Genomic DNA, 20339 nt, shown 5'->3' on the forward strand with positions numbered 1-20339 from the left:
ATTAAGAAAAATGGTTATATCTTAACATAAGATATCACAGGATGAACATAAATCAAAACAGAAAAATGCAAATTAAAGTCAGAACTAAAGTTACGATGGAATCTTCTTTCTTCAATGAATGTTTTTTTAACAAAACCAAAATAGCTTTTATATTGTTATAAACATAGGTTTGAACAAGTACAGTTATAGAAACATAACCTTAAAATACTGAGGACAACTAATATTTAAACAAAATAATGGCAACACTATTAACAAAATACCTATGTACTTTAGTAGTTTTTTATTACGAAACTAAAATTAAAACAAATTCACTTCATTCAAAAATAGTGCTCACACAAATATTTCGTACGTCATTTTGAGAAGGTACAAAAATATTATCACTAGTCAAATTTGCAATGTCAACCATGTGTGCCTTTCTTTATAAAACTGGAATTATTCACCAACTGCAAATATACTACGTCTCAAATGAAAATATGCGTCTTAAATAACATCAACTTGTCAAAAACTACCAGAAAGGTATTTATATAAACTCGAAGATTCAGAATATTTTTTATACTCTTTTTACGATTTGAGAGCAGTGACGTCACAATATGGCGTGGTTTCTTGCACATTCGTATTTGAAACGCATTATATGTGGACTAAGTATTAAGTCTATTTCATATATTTATCGGAGTGCTGCGTGAGGATGCGTGCGGAGGACTTGGCGTCGAGGAAGAGTGTATGTACAGCCTGGATATGCGGCGGAGAGATGCGCTGTGCGCCGTCCGCACGCGCCGTCAGAGACGCCGGCGTCAACAACTGTACCGCATACCTGATACAAATTTATTTACTTTTTTAAAAGTCAAAAATTAAAATAATAACGTTCATATGTAGTTTACCAAATAAAAAATTAATGTTTTGATCCAACAGAATTGAAAAAATTAATTAATAACGGCTTAACTCAAATGTGATCGTCGGTGACGGCACCGACTAGTTTCGGACCCGTCGGAGGTCCATCTTCACGCACTCAGTGCAAAACGGAACGCGACCGTAAAGTCTTCAAAATAAACACTCACCACGAAGATGGACCCCCGACGGATCCGAAACTAGTCGGTGCCGTCACCGGACGATCATACGGAGTTAAGCTGTTCTTAATTAATTAATTAATTATGTCTCACGAAAGTATAAGCAATAGAATTGAAAAGACTCGAGTTTTTTACCTCAAGGTACTGTTAGCGCCAATTTCCGCGAGAGCTGCCAAAGCATCTTCCTCGATGGCTATGCCTTCCGTGGTTGCACGTAACTTAAGAATCTGAAAAAGAAAATTAATAAAACTATTACATTAATTAACTAATATTCGATTTTTTTTATCACTTGATATTTTATTTAACGAGATTTTACCCTGTTTCATAATAATTATAGTGAAAATTTACACACAAACCTGTAAAAGCTCAGCTTTATTATATGGTAAAGTTCGTATAATCAGCAGCCTGTCCAAAAGATCAAGTGGTATCCCATGCGGAGATATTATATCTTCTGTGCCTCTGAAATTAATAAAATAATAACAATTATTCATATCGGAAAGTCTATTAAATAGTGACTTGCAGATCAGAAGTAAGTTTCCTAATAATATAAATGCCAAAATTTGGATGGATAAATGTTTGTTTAAATCCAAAATGGCTGAATGTATCGAGGTGGAACATAGAATATAGATTATAGCCTGGAATATCTTATCGGCTACTAATTAAATTATTTTAATTCCGCAGCGGACGGAATCACAGGCAACAGTTAGTGAATTAATAAAAACCAAATATCCTATTACAATAAAATTCTTAATATTTTCATATTTAACAAGGAGCAAACAATGACACATTGTCACTCACCTTATTTGACAGCGTCCCCTATTAGTAGCAAAAATGACAATTGGAGCGATAGCTGACTCCAAGGCGCGATGCAGATATGTGAATGTTTCAATATCTAACATGTGAACCTGAATAATCAGACATAGTATTAATGGTCGATTTTTTTTTATACCAATACGCCTAAATAACGAAGGGACCGTTGCCCATAGACATCCGCAATTACAAATGCGTTATCTACCTTTAATTGACAGAGGAGGGATAGCGAAAATTTGACAGAGGACACATAGAAATAGGATATGTCCTCTTTCTATGCATCCCCTCCTCCATCTAATCCACTTCCCCATCACATCCTTTCCTTTATAAGAAAAGTGTGGGAAGGGTATGTGGATATTTTGAATCTGTATAAAAATTTGTACTAAAAACAAACCTCATCAATGAAGAGAACACCAGGAACTAACTCCGCTATACCTTGGTCTATATATTTATTCACTATTTTATTTATTTCCTTTCTTAATTTATCTGTAAAAATAGCATCAGTTAACTTAAATTTTTATCTCAAGAATCTGTATTTAACTATAAATAAATTGCAAACAACTTTAAAATAAAATAAATAAAGACATGTTAAAAATAATTATGTCATACCTGTAATTTCTGTTTTCTTTGGCTTCATTAGCTGACCCATGACTGACATAATGTCATGACCACCCTGTGGTCTCGCATTGGCACAGTCCAAGTCATGCAAAGTAACATCTTGTACTACCTCCTTCTTTTTATGAACATCACCTTTCGGCAATGGTACATATTCTTCCGCCTAAAATAGAATGATAGAATTTAATAAACTTTATATATTTCATACAATTAACCTAATCGGAGTTTTTAAATTGACAAATTTAGTTATAAGTAATAATGACCAAACCTAAAATTTGATACAGAACTTTTTTTGCTTATTGGATTTAGGTCTAGTTCTAAAACTAATTTATAATAGGTACAATTTATTTTTGTGTTATACCTCAAGATCAAATTCTGTAGCAAATGTATCACTTCTCCCTTGACGTTTCACCGCACCGGAGTTGGCTTCAATATAGATCACATCACCTACTTCAACTTTTTCTTTCTGCAATGACTCATATATAGTAGGGTCTAATTTTAATTGCTTTGTACCTTTTGCAGTTTTCAAACCAATAATAACATGTGAAACTGTTTTTCCATATCCTAAAACAAATTCAAAATACATTCATGAAATATTTATTTTTACATAATTATGACAAAGTGTATAATTTATACTGCAAATAAAAAAGATTATTCCTTGGTCAAATAAACATAACTTTCCATATAATTTAGGACATTTATCTTTGTTCTATGAACAAAGTTTAGAAAGCATAATACCACTACAAATTTCTAGTTGAAAGTCTTTAAACTTGTAGGATCAATCAGTGGTGAATGTGTTAAATGTTTAATAATACATTAAAAATTATACCTCCAGCAGGATTTTCTGTTTCCACTGGTGTGAGTTCCGTTACTTCACCTTCAAACACTTCTTTAGTCTCACGGATACGGAGACCAATTGCTCGCCGAAAGTTCTCCATCAGAACTTCAGTCTTCTTAATCTCTGTACTGTATACCTCACTCCCTACCATAGGGCAGAAAGGCACCTAAAACAATAAAGTACACGCTTAACACAAAGTTTTATAAATTACAATAACTTTATTGGTTATAGTATCTCTTCCTTTATGTAGTAATCATTTTTTATATAAAAAAACAAGTATTGTAATATAATTAAGAAAGAGTGCTTACAATTACTTAACCAAAAAGTAGGTTCTCAATTCCGCCATCTACTTTTTTTTAAATTGTAATCAAACTGTAAAAAAATCACACAATCACCTTGTATCAAGAAAGTACAATACTTACTTTGTTACCTAATTCCTGGGCAATGGCTAATGCAATTGCCGTTTTTCCAGTCCCAGGGGGACCTGCCAATAGCAAGGCGCGGCCAGCCATCTTTTTACTTCTTATCATATCTACCACTATTCCGGCCGCCTACAAAATAACAAAAATAAATATAAAAGTTCAAGATTTCAATAACAATAAATAATAATGACTTTAGGTTACAATGTTATGTACGAAGTATTATTTGATAGAAAACATAATTGAAACAATCTAAATATGAAACTGCATTATCATTCTTGGGCTCCATGGTAACCAAACAAACTAACCTATTTGATCAATATTTAAACTCGTAAAACATGACCAAAATGTAATCAACAACATAAAACCAAACACAAAATTCTGTTATTAGAAATCAAATGCAAAGAAAACATCTTGTTTCAGTATAAATCACCTCTCTGGCTGATTCTTGGCCCACGAGACCGGCTGCCATTTGAATAGGTACACCATTTTCATCTAATCCTAAACCTTTAATATGACTATGAGCCGATATTCTTTGAGTTTTAGCAGTACTCTTGACTTCTTCGATTTTCATTTTGCAAATGATTCTTGTAGTATAACGTTTAAAATTTTAAAAACGTTAGAATTAAGACAAGCTACACTGCACAGGAACCAATCGCCAAACAAACGCCAAAAACGGCGAGGAAAATTCTGTGACAGTGACATTGACACATGCCAGGAATTGGGGAAGCAAATAACAATCAACGCACCTATAGAGATGTGCTTGTGATGACTGTAACCTTGTTCCTTGTTCTACTTGGAATTAATATTTTGTTTTATAACAGTTTAATATCTTTTTAACTTGACTAACTCGGGACTCAAATCTTGATCATGTTTTAAAAAGAAACGAAAATGGTGAAGGAATATTTTTACCAATTTATAGGAACCAGTGCAAACTAGATCTGACTCGGTCAATCATTTCTCTCGACCGGGATCGATCACACCCATTTGTATGGTGTTCAGGTTCAAAAGACTCGATTACGCTTTTCTCGGGTCATACGGGTCACATCATGAGTCGCGGGTCGTAATTGATGAAGTAAACGAGACGAAACGCGACTGGTTCTGTTGATCAATAGATTATCGTGGTACGAAAGAAATGGAAGAAGAAGAGAAAATTTTTTGGGTGAATCACGTGAGGATCCAATCACAGTGTCTGAAAATTAATGATTGAGTGGTCTATCTAACCAAACACCATCACCTTAATGATTGTCTTTGCTTTTTGGTAAAATGAAATCTGTCATTTTATCTAGTGTCACCAACTGTCACTGTCTTACTGTCAAATCGAAAGTGGTCTAACATTTTACTTGTGGCTATAGTACGATGTGAATGGAGTATTCTTCCATAATTCACACCTGTAATAAAATCTAATTATACCATAGATGTGATAATACTAAAACAAAACATAAATGGTATAAGACATTGGTAGAGAAAGAACAAGGTTACTAATATCATTTTGCTTTAGAGCAATTCTTTTACTTCTACATAATGGAGTATACAGCACAAAATTTAGAATATGCAGTCAATGTGTTTTATAATGGAGAACAGACCGAGAAAACTAATGCACACACCTGGCTTACAACAGCTCAGCGAGCTCCAGAAGCATGGAACTTTGTTTGGGAATTACTTCAGCCTCATAAGGTACATGTTGTGTTTCTAGTGTATTTATTCTTGTATGATGATACATATGTGTATATATGTATATTACATTCTAGATTTCATCAAAAAACCTGCACGAAACTACTAATTTTACTTTTGCCATTGACAAATTGCAAATTTAAGATCAATAATTTAACATGAATCGGTATATGCTATAATGTACAAAAATAATTTCATAGTATATCTATATATATCAATGGAATGCAAAATGCTAAACTCGTGAGTTTTATGTATTGTCATGCTAATTGTGATAATGTTGTTTTAGGGTACAGAAATACAATTTTATGCTGCAACAACTTTGCACACCAAAATCCTGCGCTGTTGGAATGAGGTACCACCAGAAAGCTATGAAGAGTTGAAGGAAAAAATACTACAAGCTGTTACTTCATATTCCCAAGGTCCAAAGATTGTAACCAACAGATTGTGTATTAGTGTGAGTTGTTTTTAAAATCAATTTCAGTTGTTAAGATGGAATTAGTCTAAATGTGTAATGTGAATCAGTATAAAATGTTTAGTATTAAAAACTAAATTATTTAAGTATTATCATAATAAGACATGTTCTGAGAATAATTTTTTAATTTTTATTTTAACTCTATATTTGGATCAATGTATGTTTCAAATTATAGATGGTTGCATTGTTTTTTTTTTAGTTAGCTGCAGTTATACTACAATTGGGAGCAACAGATCTAGCATCAACACTAAGACCTCTGTCAAATGTAGAAAATACTTCTTTGCTACTTGAAGTATTAACTGTGATACCTGAAGAGGTAAAACCTTTTTAAAGAAATCATTTTTATTCAAAACTTTTTCTAGGCATGTGTGAGTGAAAATATGTTTATTAAATATTAATAATATATAAGAGATTCTTGATTATATTTAAAACAAATTCATATAATTCTTTATTGCAGTATAATAGTATGACAATGGGAACAGCACTTCGAACAAAAAATCAAAATGCGTTACTTCACGCCTGTCCCGCAGTTTTGGATGATATGCTTCGCTATCTGCAGTCTGCATATAAGTGAGTATTATACGCTTTTTATGCCACAATTACATAATGTTTAAATCATAGATATAATAGACGGAGTGTTTCACACAAGTTTTATGTCAAATTAAGAGTCGATTTTTTAAATGTCATTTTGTATTGCAAATGACAACACTGAAGGAATTTATCCCAAGAAAAGGCCTCCGGAGGTCTCATTTTTGTTTAAATGTGGTTTAGGCTAAGCACCATCTGTGCCCGGCCACCTCACGCCTGTTGAAGCTGTAAATGGTTCTTCAAGGCAAACAATGATAACTCAGTCGCAAAAAAAACATCTTTGTGTGCCTGATGAACCTTAAAGTTAGTCTATGGTTTGAAAGCATATTAAAAACTATGTTATGTTAAGTAGTGGTGTAGATTTAATATTTATAGAAATTAATAAGTAATTTTAGTGTGTGGTATCAGTGATTACAGTAAGGGTCCTCCCTGTGACGAAACAGTTAAGACTTGGCTGAATGTGGCGGCGTGCGCCGGCAGCTGGCTGACCATGGCCTGTGGTGACTGCATGGCCTACACTACCACCAGCGTGCCGGACTTCGCTCCACTGTGCAGGGCGTTGCTGACTGTCGTACATGTTCTGTACTCGTAAGTATGAATAATACAATTCCCACTCATAGGTTATTATATTTTACTAGAGCTACACACGCGAACATAAAAAAATCTGCAATCTGTAAAGAATCTGTAAAGAGGTACAGTGGTGTTGTTTGATGCAGATGTTACGAAGCAGTGAGCGACATCGCGCTGGAGGCGTGCGAGTCAGCTCTGAGCGCGGTGCGCGCGGCGGGCGGGGGCGCGGGCTCACTGCGCCGCCCCGTCGCCGCGGAGCAGGTGCTCGCTGACCTCTTGCAGCTCGCCGAGCGCGTGCTCGCTAGAGACAACGTACCCAATTCTATCAACGAGGTAATCTATGTGACAAAGTCATGTCTTTTAACTGTGAATGAGGGATGCGAAGGCGATTTTGTTATGGGAAATTTGACTTTTGTGAATTGTCAGGAGTTGCTGTCAGCGGTGATAACGTGCCTGGTGTCGGTGGCTGACTGCCACTCGCGGCAGGTGGTGCGCGGTGTGGTGGCGGAGGAGCGCGCGCCGCGACAAGCGCTGGAGCTGCTGCTGGCGGCGCAGTCAGCGCCAGGACACTACCCGCTGCACGAGACGCGCTCACACTTCGTCTTCAGCTTCTGGTACACGCTGCAGGTGAATAACATATACTTTCACTTGTCTTTAAAGAGATGAATATCTTTGTTGTGTGGTAGAATGAAGCTATAGACGATTAAAAAATCTAGTTTTGGTATAAAATATAGGAGCCGTAGAATGGTTTTGGAAACATCATGTTAATTATATACTCCTCGGTTTATGCTGTATTTGCTGTTTATTTGCTGTTCGCCTCTATTTTAATTATTTCAATCAACTATACTTTACTTTAATGTCATAAAATTTTTATTGTGTAAAAATTAGTGATGCAACGGAAGTGTCTTAGCGGAACCAGAAACGGAAACAGATGTCAAAAATAAATTTTAGCAGAAACGGAAACGGATGCGGAAACAGAAGTGTAAATAATATTAAAAAAAACCTATTTACAAATATTTTTTGTATCAAATACACCAAATCTAGATTAGAAAAAGATATAATTATTAGGCGTCGGTGGCTCGTGGCACTTGACTTGCAATCTGCAGGGTCTGGGTTCGAATCCCGCCATGTACCAATATGTTTTTCGATTTACATATGTACATTTCCGACGTTCTTACGGTGAAGGAAAACATAGTGATGTTGCACATATCTGAGAAAAAGTTCAATGACCCGTTAACCCGCTCTGGGCCTATGGCCTAGTCACCCCTAATTTGGGGTAGGCTCCGAACCCCTCAGTGGGGATGTATAGTGAGCTGATGATAATAATAATGATGATGATATATTACATGGTTATCACTTATTCAAAAGTACATTTAATAACTCGTAAGTATGAAATAGTCACATTTTGCCAGTTGTCAAATTTTATATGGACAACAACTAGACAGTTTACTCCAGCAAGAGAAACTGATTGTTTCAATCAGCAGCAGAAAATGTTACGCGCTTAAATTCACGAAAAAGTACGTAAACAAACAAATGCGACAAGTGCCGACAGGCCGCGCACGGACTGCTCGTCTCGCGCCGCGCATTTGGATCTCTTAGCCGTCATAAAGTTCCGTTTTATCTCCGTTATAAAAGTTGCGGAAACAGAAGCAGAAACGGATGTTGAAAAGCGCGCGGAACTTCCGCACTTGCGGAAACCACTAGTAAAAATGTGTTAAAAATAACATCGAATGATACTTATGGTTGATTCCTCGCGTCTATGTTTACAATCTTAGTATGAATAAATTTATTTTGTACTAGCTGTCGACAGCGACTCCGTCCGCGCAGAATTAAAAAAGCTCAATTGCCAAATTTCATCGAGATTTGTTACATCCTTCTGGAGATATCTTCAAACAAACATCCATCTAAACATTCGCATTTGTATTAGTAAGATTAATAAACTAGATAATTAACTAGTGTTTAGTTGTATAATCCAGGACGAGATATCGAACACGTTGGACAGCAAGCGCAAGATGCACCCGGTGTGGCTGGATGTGTTCTCGCGGCTGCTGCTCTCGCTGGTGGCGAAGGCCGAGGTGCCCGCCGACAGCGCCCTCTCGCAGGACGACCGCGAACTGCTGCGCTGCTACAGGCAAGATATAAGTGATACCATTGTAAGTTTCTTTTTATTTTCTTAAACAATCTCATATTCTTCTCTCTTTTTATTACTCTTGAAGATGACTTGCGTAACTAAGATTTTCCCTTAAAAACTTCTGATGGTAACTTTCGTCTGCGACAGACGTACTGCTTCTGCGTGCTAGACGACAGCATCTGGAAGGTGTTGGAGGAGGCGTACCCGGTGGGCGGCAGCGAGGAGCGACAGGAGGCGGTGCTGTTCGCCTTCTTGGCGGTGGGCGAGATCCGCCTCACAAAGCAGGCGGTAACTCCCCCCATCGGCACGCTGCTGCGACACGCCGTGCGCGCCGCAAACACCGCCAACAACAAGAACCTGCTAGAGACGGCGCTCGACTGCCTTGGTATATTGCCTGTTTATTTTTTTAACTTTATACAATTTAGTATACGACTAAACCAAAGTCACCTATTTCCGCGAATTCCGATTAATATAAATGTTGACTATCTATGATAGGAGGTTACTCAACGTGGATGAGCAACTCGAGCAGTGCGGAGGAGGTGGAGCTGGCGCGGCAGAGCATCCTGGCGGCGGGCGCGGCATTGCAGCGGTCGCCGGCTCGCGCTGCGCACGCGCTGCGCAAACTGTGCACCGAGTGCGATGCGCTCGCCGCCTCCATGGCCGAGGATATTGTCAATGCAACGCAGGTACACGCAGCATATGTAGAAGACAGAGCCAGGGAACAATTCCTATCTCTGTAATTTTTACTAAATTGGAGTAATGAACTGCCGCATTCTATGAATAATTGATAATCAGAGGCAGAACCTAAATGTAGTTTTGTGTTTGAATGTAGAATGGGATGGTCCGATGTGACAGCTTCGTGCGGCGGCAGCTGGCGGGCGCTGCGGGCGCGGCGCTGGCTGCTGCCCCGCTCGACGTCGCCGCACCTCTCCTGCAGAAGTTGGCACAGTCGTTGCTCGTGGACCTGCGCGCACAGGTGATTACGCCTAAGGACAATATTTAATTGAATTTAACTTGAATAGGCTTGAAATAAAGATATTTCTACATTTTATTTCCCGTCAAGATTCCACTTCCACTTTCTCCATCTCTTCTTGTTATCTACTTCATCCTTAACCTGCAAAAAATTGAAAATACATCTCTAACTGTTGTCAGTGTTGCTTTTTTTGTTTTGGTGCTTCATATCATGTGTATGTGTGCAGGCGGCGGAGGGAGTGCGCGCGCGTACTGCGGCGGAGTGCGGCGCGGCGCTACTGACCGCGCTGGTGGCCGCGCCCGCGCTCGCCGGCGAACTCTTCCAGGCGCTGCTGCCCGCGCTTGCGCACTTCGCGCATCACGCAGACCTCCTTGAGGTATGTAGCCTGTGTAATCACAGACACATCAAGACTAGAACAAGCTGCTATGCCACAGATGTCTTATAAGTTACATTTAGAAATATTTGTATTTTTTTTTAAATAAACGATTCACAGGCGATGTACAAGGTGCTGGACCAGGCGCTGTCGTCGCTGCTGGATGCAAGTCTGCCGCACATGCCGCAGGTGGCCGAGCTCGCGGTGGCCGGCTTCCACACGCAGCCCTGCGCGCCCGGACTGGTCGTACTTAACTTGGTTAGTGCATTACTCTCATGTTTTGTTAGCAACTGTACTTGTGAAGGAAAATGAGGCTGTGATTTTTTTTATCAAGAACAACTTTTTATGTCAACAATAAATATTAGTATTGATAAGTGAATTATAAAGAGATGTTGGGTTAATGAATAATGTTGTTTATGTTAGATAATGTTGATATCGTACGACACGTGGTCGGAGGCGGGGCGTGTTTTGCGTGCGTGTGTGTCTGCGAGTGCGGCGCGCGCGGCGGCGGATGTGCGCGCGGACCCCGAGCTCACCTCGCAGCTCTTCCTCACACTCGCCACCCTCACCAAGAAGATGCCCGACTGTTTGCACTGGATCGAAGATTTGCTATCACAACTTGTTGAACTCGGTGAGTGTTGGCAGGAAACCTTAATGTTATATGGTTTTACTTATTTTAACGATTTCTAATGTTTGTTTTCAGCATGTCGGTGTGTTACTGTTTGGGACGCGGCGACGGCGCGAGGCGCGTGCACCTGGCTGATAGCGCTAGCGGCGCGCCAGCCCGCCCCCCTCCTACCACACGCGCCCGCGCTCACAGCCGCCGCGATCTGCTGCATCGGTAACTATCTACTAAATTTTTTCAATTAAAAAAAAATATCTTTATTAACTTGTAATTTTTTGGTCATAAGAAGGGAATTAAGTGTTCAGAGCTTGCTTATTTTCTCGGTTAATCCTAATTGTATTATGGTATGTTTGTCAGGCGGTGCGTCGCCGCGAGCGCAGGTGTCAGCGCTATCTGAGCTGCTGCTGGCTTTGAACCGCGCTGAGTGGGGGGCGGGGGCGGGGCTGCGTGCCTGGCTCCACGCAGCACTCGACGTCGACGGTTTCCCCTCGCACCACGCCACGCGCTCACACAAACAGAAGTTCATCACAGCTGTACTTAAGTAAATACATGTTTTATTGCTTTTTTTATATATTAATGTGACAAACAGAACCCGGAATCATATATTGAATTTCCTTAACCGTTCAGTTAACCAAACTAATAAGATTTCTGTGACTGTCAGTTAATTGAATAAAATAGTTTTCTTACAAGTTATTTCCATTTGTTTTAGAGAGAGGAATAACAGGCGAATAGTTTTCGAAGCGGCGCAGGAGTTCTCTCTGGTGTGTCGCGGTCTCGTCGGCACTGAGTACGCGCGACAGACTATCGCATCCAAACAACTTGTAGCATAGAATATTGACTTATTCAAACTGTTTTTGACGTTTCAGTACTTTCCAGTATTGAAATGTGAGCCCTTTTATAAGATCTCTTGTTGATATAAATGCCAAAAATCTGTGATCATCGAATGGCGTATTATATCATATGTAAATAAGACATGGCATATAAGGATTTGTGATGTTATTTATAATGATTTTATGTCTAACTGTAACAATTTGTATTTATAAGGGAGTATTTATTTTCGTATATGATAATTAGATTATTTTGGTACATAATTAAAAGTAGTGTAAAATAGTGCGATCCAAAAACTTGTGTTAATTTAATTGTATAATTATAGATATATGGTATTTTACTAAAACAGTTGCGATGAAATCTAACGATATTTTATTATATCTGTGTATAGCCCGACCAGGAATATAAAAACTAAGCTATACTGTAAAAAATATACGGGATTAATTTATTATAATGTCATAAGTATTTTTTTATAATTGACATTTTCTCTGTTGATTCATAAATCTGACAAACATCAGCATAAAACATTTCAATAAGTCTGATGGCGAGAATGACAACGTTTTTGGAACAAAGTTCCTTATCGCGCGTTGTGAAAGGGGGCTAGACGGAAAAAATTCTTATGAAAAGTTGTCACGACACTTTGCTATATCACCATGGCAACTACGTGACAATATATAACGAAAATTCATAGAAATAAAAGGATAGATTCATAGAATAAACATTGGTTCCTTCACTAATTAATTGAAAGGAACTTCGTTCCATCCGGGTGTCCCTCGACACCTCTCAATTTTTTTTTTTTACAAATGTAATCTTTATCCCGCTCAATCGGAAACGGTTTCGGTGCCGGAAAGACAAGTGATTAACCTAAAGTATGTTGAAAAGTTAAAACTATGAAAAGAGAAGAAATTTCGCTATGTTCTTTTTATAGAGCGTTATCTCTATGGCACAATGTCAATGTGACATTTGCTACTTTGTGTCAGAGATAAAGCTCCACAAAGGTCGATGTGTGGTGTCATTGATTGCAATACGACAAAAGTGGACGCAAATTTTGTTTGTAAAAAAACATAAATTTAAGTCTAATTTTAATTGTAAATATTTTTAAATTTGGTTAAAAAATACACGATTTAGTATTTTGACTGGTTTTATTATTTTTTAACATTACAATTATGACGAAGTGGAACTTACAATACTAATGTAGACTTATAATTACAATCTAGATGAATATTATAAATAATGGTTTTAATGAAATAAAAAAAATAACCACAAATTTAGTACAATATCTAAAGACATACAAAACATTTTAAATATAAATAAATGTCAATTGTATTATAAGAATTAAATTTTAACAATATCATAACAAAATCAAGTCAGAATCTTAAAAAGTAAACATAAAGAAAAACTAAAAAAAAATAATCTTAAATTAAGTTAGGGATTATTAAATTGGTTAAATTAATCACTCATTATTTCAGTCTCGCAACTGAGGAATGTTGGATTTTAAATTATATCACATGAATTAAGACAGATCTATGACACGTATAAGAGCAGCTTCGACAAAACAGCCCTGTTTACACCTTTATGGTAACAAGACTTAATGGTTGTATTTTAACAGGCGAATTTGATGAATACCTGTCTATTTCTTTCTACCTTATTTAGAAGGTACAAAGACAAGGTTTAAAATTTAAGAAGTAAATTTAAAAGGAAAATTTAAACTAAAACAATTCAAGCAACTGATCTTTTTGTGAACCAAATTCTGCATTAAAATGAGATAGATTTGCTCTATGTTCATCTCTTCAGGTTACAATACCAGGACAATGAAGTCGATTAAGAATCCTAGTTTTTGCTAACATTTAATTTACGGTAGAAAGTTTAATTTTCTACTAACATACAATTAATTTGAAGATTCCTCATTTTCTGGTGTATTAAGACACATAACTTCAATACAGAAATCGATGAACCTCTCCACCGGGCTGTGGTTCTCGACGCGGATGAAGTTGTGGGCCTGCTTGAAGCCGAGGTAGAAGCAGTCCTGGCGCGAGATGGCCAGCGACGTGTTCTCCAAGTCGCTGTGCGTCTCTCTAGAGTACACTATTTTACGTTCGTGTCGACCCTCCACCGTCACCTGCCACAAATACCATTATTATTTACAAAAAATATATTCTAAATTGGATATTTCTGCAAAGGATAGACAATAGTAAAAATCGAAAGCCTGCATATGGCAACATTGGTCGATCGCAATCAAACGCCCTGCGGGCTTAGCACCAATATTCGTCACAATCGCCTTCGTATCATCATCAACTATGTCAAAATTAGTATAAGATTTTTGGTGTACTAAAGGCCCTGCACAATTTTTTTCAATGAAATACGATGGCGATGGTAACAAATACTCGTACTAGGCACATTGCAAGCGATCGAGCTTTCTGTCAAACTGTAATGTTTGTCGAACTACTTGACGAGTATATGACTTGGCCAAACACATTTGTCCAACATGTTTTATTGTTTACCGGATGAATTTTAAGACGTAACTACTATGGGTGTGCAAAAAGGGATACCATAACTTTTTAGTGTTGTCATATTATAGGCTTCAAAGAGACATGTTGTATGAAATATTCCATGCCTGGTATGCGAAGTTGGCGGCGTTGCACTTGGGGCCAACGTATGTGACGTGCACGAGCAGGCCGCAGGTGCGAGTGTCCACGTCCACGCGCAGCTGGAACAGCTCACCATCCGCACACACCAGCCACATCTCGTGCGCCTCGCTGCTCGTCTTCACAGAGAAACGTTGCCTCTTGCCGATCTTCAGCATTGAAGGGTGCTTGTACTATAATAAACGGTATCGAACATTATTTACCCTTTTAAAACATATAATATCATCAGAATTTTTTCTTACATTGGCACATAATCGGATGATACAGCGAGTAGTTTGTTAATGAGCAATAATGACCTTGAAATTTTAAAATATTAGGAGATCGAATAATATTTTACTACATGAACGTGAATTTTTAATTATATCGGATATCTTAATTGTGGTATGAGATATGTGTTATACCCGCATGTGTGTGTAGAGATCTTTGAGCGGCAGCAGAGGGCGGTCTGCGCAGTCAGGGGCGAAGCAGGCGTAGCGTCGTGCGGCGCAGTTGGCCTCGTGCGCCTCGCGCCGGCGCAGTCGCGGTCCTCGCCCGCATCCGTGTCGGCACGGGTAGTGCAGCAGCTCGGCCACCTGCAACACATAACATACACTAAACATAACTATCGAAAGATACGCGAACAAATCGAGACATTAAAACGACAACAGTTTAATCAAACAAAACTGGTCACTAAATAACGCATCAAAATACTAATATAAGTAGAAAAGCGATTTTTTTAACAATACCAACACTTGAATAATATTTTTTTTTCGAATAAAAATAAACTATTAAATTAAACTGATCCTACAAAGCAATAAAAAAAATTAACAGCTTATAAAATTGGCTGTGTCAAAGTTATAACTGAGCGAAGCTGACTTAAGTCGTACTTTAACAAGGATAATTAAATAAATAGAGTATAAACGTACCCCTTCCATGGCGCGGTTCCTGACGGAGGAGAATGAGATGCGGCAGACGGGGCAGGCGGTGAGGCGAGCGCGGCAGCGGCTGCACACGAGGTGCCCGCGCCGGCACTGAGACATCGGGGGCTCCATCCACTCCAGGCACACCGGACACTCCAGCAGCCGCAGCAGGCACTAGCACACAACGACAATACTCACGCCTCCGACACAAAGGGGTATGCAGCAATCGCATTCGTGGAGCGTTCTCTCTGTCACACGCTACTCATGATGCTTTGTGCGACAGAGTTAAGGTACTAAGAAGTCTAATACGGAGAGTATTATCCAATATCAGAGGATTACGGTAACTAATTGCTTTAAACGAATTTTAAGGAAAGTAAAGATTTATAGTTAACTAGCGACCCGCCCCGGCTTCGCACGGGTGCAATGCAAAATATACCTACTATAGAATGTCCTTATACACAACGTTCACAGCTTTTTTGTCATTAGCCAATACAAACATGTTTTGCTTAGACGTTACTCTTGACAGCGCGACATATAATTGGCCATGTGAAAAACACTCAACACTCAAGTCTAATCCTGCAACGTTAAAAGTTTGACCCTGCGATTTATTAATGGTCATTGCAAAATCTTTACCGGAAATTGTAGGCGTTTAAATTGGAACGATAAATCTGATGGTATCAGAGGAATTCGGGGAATTAGTACATCTTCTCCGGTACCACATCCGGTGAGTATTGTGCACTCTATTATGAATTTTTTTAGAGATTTTACCAGCAAACGTGAGCCATTGCAGAGCTTAGGAGGATTCAGATTTCTTAATAAAATAACAGGACAACCTACTTTCTATAATAAATGCACAATTTATTTAAGGTACTTAAATGGATAAGGATTAATGCTGTATTGTTTAAAATCACAAAATAAAAATGGTTATGCTGGGTTATCCCTAAGAGATAGACATATACCATCGCGGACTTTTTTGTTGAACTTTTTAAGGTGAACAATACTGTAGTACATTATTTTGGTCTATCTCGTAGGGTTCAGCCAGCGTTTGCAATATAAGCGCAAAAAAACGTGCTTATTTACGACATCACATTAGAAACCTTTAAATTTATCAGTGTTTCTCTACTATATTATGCATTTATTATACATACAAACCTTCCTTAAGAATCACTCTATCTATTAAAAAAAACCGCGTCAAAATCCGTTGCGTAGTTTTAAAGATCTAAGCATACATACGGACATACAGCGAAAGCGACTTTGTTTTATACTATGTATTGATGAAATAGAGATTTCGAATAGTGGAAATTAGTAAAAGTTTACACATGTAAACACTAACCTGATTGAACTCCTGCACTGTGTACGTAATGTAGCTACCTTCTTGGCCTGGAACAAAAATTGATTTTTTTTTGATCATGTTAATTTTGTTACCTAGAAAAATACATATTTTGGTAAGATTTTCTTACTCTCCCTTCTTCTTTTCCGGGCCTGGGTATTATTCTCTGCGACCTGCGTCTGTACCGAGCGCTGGGTAGGCTGTCAATAATTGTGAGTACTTTAATACTAAAATTAAATTTGGATTTTTAAAACAACAATACATTTGATTTGTATTCTCTTTAGTGTGACGATACATACATTGACCGCGGCAGTTTGTGCTTCATTGTTGGCGCTAGGGGGCGGCTGCGGGCGCTCTTCGTTTCCCACGTCGATCTCCTCTTCCACCTCCGGCTCCCCTTCCCCGTCCCCGTCTCCCTCCCCGTCCCCATCGCCGTCCGCTTCTCCGTCAGCTTCCCCCTCCCACACCTCCCTCACATCCCTCGTCTCCTGCTTCATTTGCGACCCCAAAACATTGTCTTCTGACGGCACAAAGTAAAGAATAGAATACAACATTTCCTAATTAATACTGTTGCTAGTATGTTTAACTTAACTTACCATCGACATTTTCCGCCTCCACATTCTCAGTGTCATTTTCAGCATTCATAGACGTGTCCATCTCCTGCTGATCTAGATCTAAAAAAAATCTGACTATTTAGATACATATTTATTAAATGAATTGGTTTATTTGGAATTCTTTGTAACTAAATCCGATTCGAAAATCCGCACACAATTTAAAATTAATACTTGTTGATAGGTTAGCGGCGTTTATGTGATAAAAAATATTAATCAAGTACCATTATCAGATTGGTCTGTGACCATAGAGAACAGTCTTCTTTGTGACATCGGTGGCGCAGACTGCGAGCTGGTGGACGGCTGTGGTTCCTCCAGCAAGCGGGCGCGCTCCAACATCGCAGGTATTACTGTGTGACATGACACCACATAGAAGTAATAAGAAAACGTCCCTCGCAACATCTAAGCAATAAAAAAATAAGATGACAAAACTTAAAACTAGAGACAAAATTTCCTCTGTTAACTTTTTAGCATTTTATAAAGTATAAATTTATATAAGTTAAATACATATTAAAACTAGCTGTCGCCCGCGACTCCGTCCGCGCACAGTTAAAGCTTATATGACACGTTCGTAGATTTACCATAGCAGCGCCATCTATTGATTACTTACTCAACCCAGTCGAAAGGTATCGACATCTGTTAGAATCATTTGGAGTTAACAGATAATTGTGACTGTCAAATAATAACAGACAAATAATTAGCAATAAATTAAAATTGCGACTATAATTTGAGATTTAAACTATCCTATCTCTCAAGTTGGATCGAACTGCACATGGTGTGCGAATTTTATTATAATCGGTTAAGTGGTTTAGGAGTCCATTGAGGACAAACATTGTGACACGAGATTTATATATATTAAGATTACTTCGCCCTCAACTTCGCCAGCAAAGAATAATTTAAAAAAAGTAGCCTACAATATAGAGCTAATTCTGAGATTACCCAGAACAAATGCGGCCGTGCAGACAAAATTTTTAAAATATTAGTTTTTCAATACAAGCAATGCAACAACAACATGTTCACACGATATGATTTTTTTTATATTTCATACAGATACTATTCTTACAGATACTAAAAGATGTTGTTAATTGTATAGATTCTGGAATAAAGTAATAAATAATGAAAACTTGTAACATAAACAAATAAACATACTGTTTGACGCAGAAAGGGTGGGCATAAGTACCCGTGGTGCCTCGGTCCTGCCTGCTCTCTCAACATTGGGCATAACATTTGATGATGAGGGTCCGCTCCTCTCTGTTAAAAAAAACAACCTGACAGATACCAATTACCCTAAATGTGCTCATTTTGTGGTCTCTGTTTTTTCAAATTGAATAAGAAAGATGACAATATGTGTCAAAACAAGTGGCAATGCAGTCAAAACACACAGTGTCAAACTTCATTAATATTACTCACCATTACGAGAGCTCATACTACGCTTCAATTTCTGGATGGAGAGAATCTTTCTCAAATCAACTTCTTTACAATTCCTGGGATTGCATTCCTCAAAGATTTCAGATGGCCCATCATAGTAACATTCTCTAAAACAATAGACATTTAATTTAAAATCATAGTCATTACTCTTCTAGAAGTTGACTTAATTATATTCAGTTCATATTGCTATAAACAATGTTGTTACATTCACAGTTATGCTGGTAATCAAAAAGACTTCTAACTTAAAAAACATTTTCTTTTTAGACAACAAAGGAAAAACATGCTAGTTCACCTTACTTTATATGGTAAAGTATCCAAGGTGTGTGGTTTTTATGTCAAGTTGTTGTATAGAATAGTCAGTTTGACAGACAGATACTGTAACACCGTAAGATGATAAAAACACTGAAAAGTTTTTTTGCAAATCTCAAAAAAAAAAGTAAAATAATATTAAAATACATTTACAGTGCAGATCCACGCGGAGGTACCCTTACAGGGCTATTTAACATCTTAAAAAATTGAGCCCTCTCTAGTTTTGTGGGGGCTCTTTGTGTGAGCGCACATGGTGAATTGGCCACTCCTAAAAAGAAATTGAAAGTTTAGTTTCAAAAAAATGTAATTCAACATCAATTTAAATGGTAGACTAGTTTTAAACTAGTCCTCACTATCTTACAACCACATCACAAAGTATTTATTTATAATAATCATTCCACTTAGACTTGCCAGTTAGTACAAACAGAAAATCTATGTATCATACAAACACATATGATATATTTACCTAAATCTTCATTTGCATTTGCAACTTCTGCATGTAGGTTAGGATCAGTATTTGCTCTACGAAAACCAGGACTTTCCGTTTGAGAATCACTATCTTCATCATCTGAAAAACATTAGTTTCTATGTTAATAACAATGGATAATATGATATACAAAAGTTCGTTTGTATGATCTTATTAATTATTCCCCAGTATATGGCATAAATTCTTTTGTTTTATTAATTATAATACAGAATGGAAAAGTCAAGCGATTTTAGATTCGTAGTTCCGAACGTGAATCTAAAATGTGCCCTTATTACAGCCTTTCTATTAGGACAAATACTTACTTAAGTAAATCGATAACAAGTTTGCAATATTATTAAAGATTATCATGATACGTTAAATAAAAAGGTAACATGCAATTTCGTACCCGAACTCCAAAGGAATCTTCTAGCACCTAAAGATTTTTTTATATTTTCCTGTCTATTGCTCATTTTAAGCAACCTTAAAGATAAATAAACAGAAAAGCAAGCGAATTATTTTTTATTGATTAAAATAATACTCAATAACATTGACATTTCACACAGAAACCAAAGAGCTTAAAAAACACAATGACACTAACCAACGACACTAACAATGACAGACAAACGAGCCAAAACATTTTTTTTGCTGTTGATGTTGATTATTTCATTTAC

The 20339-nt window shown here is 37.6% G+C and overlaps 3 protein-coding genes across 4 annotated transcripts; 1 reads left to right on the forward strand and 2 right to left on the reverse strand.

Annotated features, from left to right (window-relative positions):
- Nucleotides 1-333: 333 nt before the first annotated feature.
- LOC106714847 (ruvB-like helicase 1) lies at nucleotides 334-4408 on the reverse strand. The gene is made up of 10 exons (XM_045678342.1): nucleotides 4180-4408; nucleotides 3750-3878; nucleotides 3319-3493; nucleotides 2851-3053; nucleotides 2484-2652; nucleotides 2269-2360; nucleotides 1863-1969; nucleotides 1421-1523; nucleotides 1200-1291; nucleotides 334-811 (listed from the first exon to the last, which is right to left on the reverse strand). Exons 1-10 carry the CDS (start codon nucleotides 4318-4320, stop codon nucleotides 652-654), a joined length of 1371 nt encoding a protein of 456 aa, XP_045534298.1. The 5' UTR covers nucleotides 4321-4408; the 3' UTR covers nucleotides 334-651.
- Nucleotides 4409-5066: 658 nt separating this feature from the next.
- Nucleotides 5067-12125, forward strand: LOC106714743 (importin-13). The gene is made up of 17 exons (XM_014507847.2): nucleotides 5067-5423; nucleotides 5707-5874; nucleotides 6092-6208; nucleotides 6350-6462; nucleotides 6889-7068; nucleotides 7197-7383; nucleotides 7477-7677; nucleotides 9027-9203; nucleotides 9329-9566; nucleotides 9677-9867; nucleotides 10014-10157; nucleotides 10381-10530; nucleotides 10648-10785; nucleotides 10951-11158; nucleotides 11231-11368; nucleotides 11510-11693; nucleotides 11862-12125. Exons 1-17 carry the CDS (start codon nucleotides 5271-5273, stop codon nucleotides 11980-11982), a joined length of 2808 nt encoding a protein of 935 aa, XP_014363333.2. The 5' UTR covers nucleotides 5067-5270; the 3' UTR covers nucleotides 11983-12125.
- Nucleotides 12126-13414: 1289 nt separating this feature from the next.
- Nucleotides 13415-20223, reverse strand: LOC106714837 (E3 ubiquitin-protein ligase sina). Of its 2 annotated transcripts, XM_045678312.1 has the most exons (14): nucleotides 20075-20223; nucleotides 19669-19770; nucleotides 19356-19470; nucleotides 18876-19000; nucleotides 18615-18716; nucleotides 17690-17815; nucleotides 17451-17528; nucleotides 17154-17374; nucleotides 16985-17054; nucleotides 16858-16904; nucleotides 15531-15698; nucleotides 15027-15197; nucleotides 14595-14798; nucleotides 13415-14099 (listed from the first exon to the last, which is right to left on the reverse strand). In XM_045678312.1, the coding sequence occupies exons 1-14, from the start codon at nucleotides 20136-20138 to the stop codon at nucleotides 13869-13871; spliced, it is 1824 nt and encodes a 607-aa protein (XP_045534268.1). In that variant the 5' UTR covers nucleotides 20139-20223; the 3' UTR covers nucleotides 13415-13868. The 2 variants fall into 2 exon arrangements, with proteins under 2 accessions (XP_045534268.1, XP_045534269.1); XM_045678313.1 differs by lacking the exons at nucleotides 19669-19770; nucleotides 20075-20223 and having other exon boundaries at nucleotides 19350-19429.
- Between the last annotated feature and the right edge of the window lie 116 nt (nucleotides 20224-20339).

The sequence above is a fragment of the Papilio machaon genome, chromosome 6 (assembly GCF_912999745.1).
Source record: "Papilio machaon chromosome 6, ilPapMach1.1, whole genome shotgun sequence".
Taxonomy (NCBI): domain Eukaryota; kingdom Metazoa; phylum Arthropoda; class Insecta; order Lepidoptera; family Papilionidae; genus Papilio; species Papilio machaon.

Bases quoted from the DNA above. Each gene is read 5' to 3' on its own strand.
- LOC106714837 (XM_045678312.1), bottom strand. From the start codon at position 20,138: ATGAGCAATAGACAGGAAAATATAAAAAAATCTTTAGGTGCTAGAAGA. The intron at 19,471-19,668 runs GTAAATATATCA...ATTTCTTTTTAG, and splicing joins AAATGCAAATGAAGATTTAG to GAGTGGCCAATTCACCATGT. The intron at 17,055-17,153 runs GTATGTATCGTC...AATTATTGACAG, and splicing joins CACAAACTGCCGCGGTCAAT to CCTACCCAGCGCTCGGTACA.
- LOC106714743 (XM_014507847.2), top strand. From the start codon at position 5,271: ATGGAGTATACAGCACAAAATTTAGAATATGCAGTCAATGTGTTTTAT. The intron at 6,209-6,349 runs GTAAAACCTTTT...TCTTTATTGCAG, and splicing joins TAACTGTGATACCTGAAGAG to TATAATAGTATGACAATGGG. The intron at 11,159-11,230 runs GTGAGTGTTGGC...GTTTGTTTTCAG, and splicing joins ATCACAACTTGTTGAACTCG to CATGTCGGTGTGTTACTGTT.
- LOC106714847 (XM_045678342.1), bottom strand. From the start codon at position 4,320: ATGAAAATCGAAGAAGTCAAGAGTACTGCTAAAACTCAAAGAATATCG. The intron at 3,494-3,749 runs GTAAGTATTGTA...TTATTGTTTTAG, and splicing joins CCCAGGAATTAGGTAACAAA to GTGCCTTTCTGCCCTATGGT. The intron at 1,970-2,268 runs GTTTGTTTTTAG...CTGATTATTCAG, and splicing joins GTGTTCTCTTCATTGATGAG to GTTCACATGTTAGATATTGA.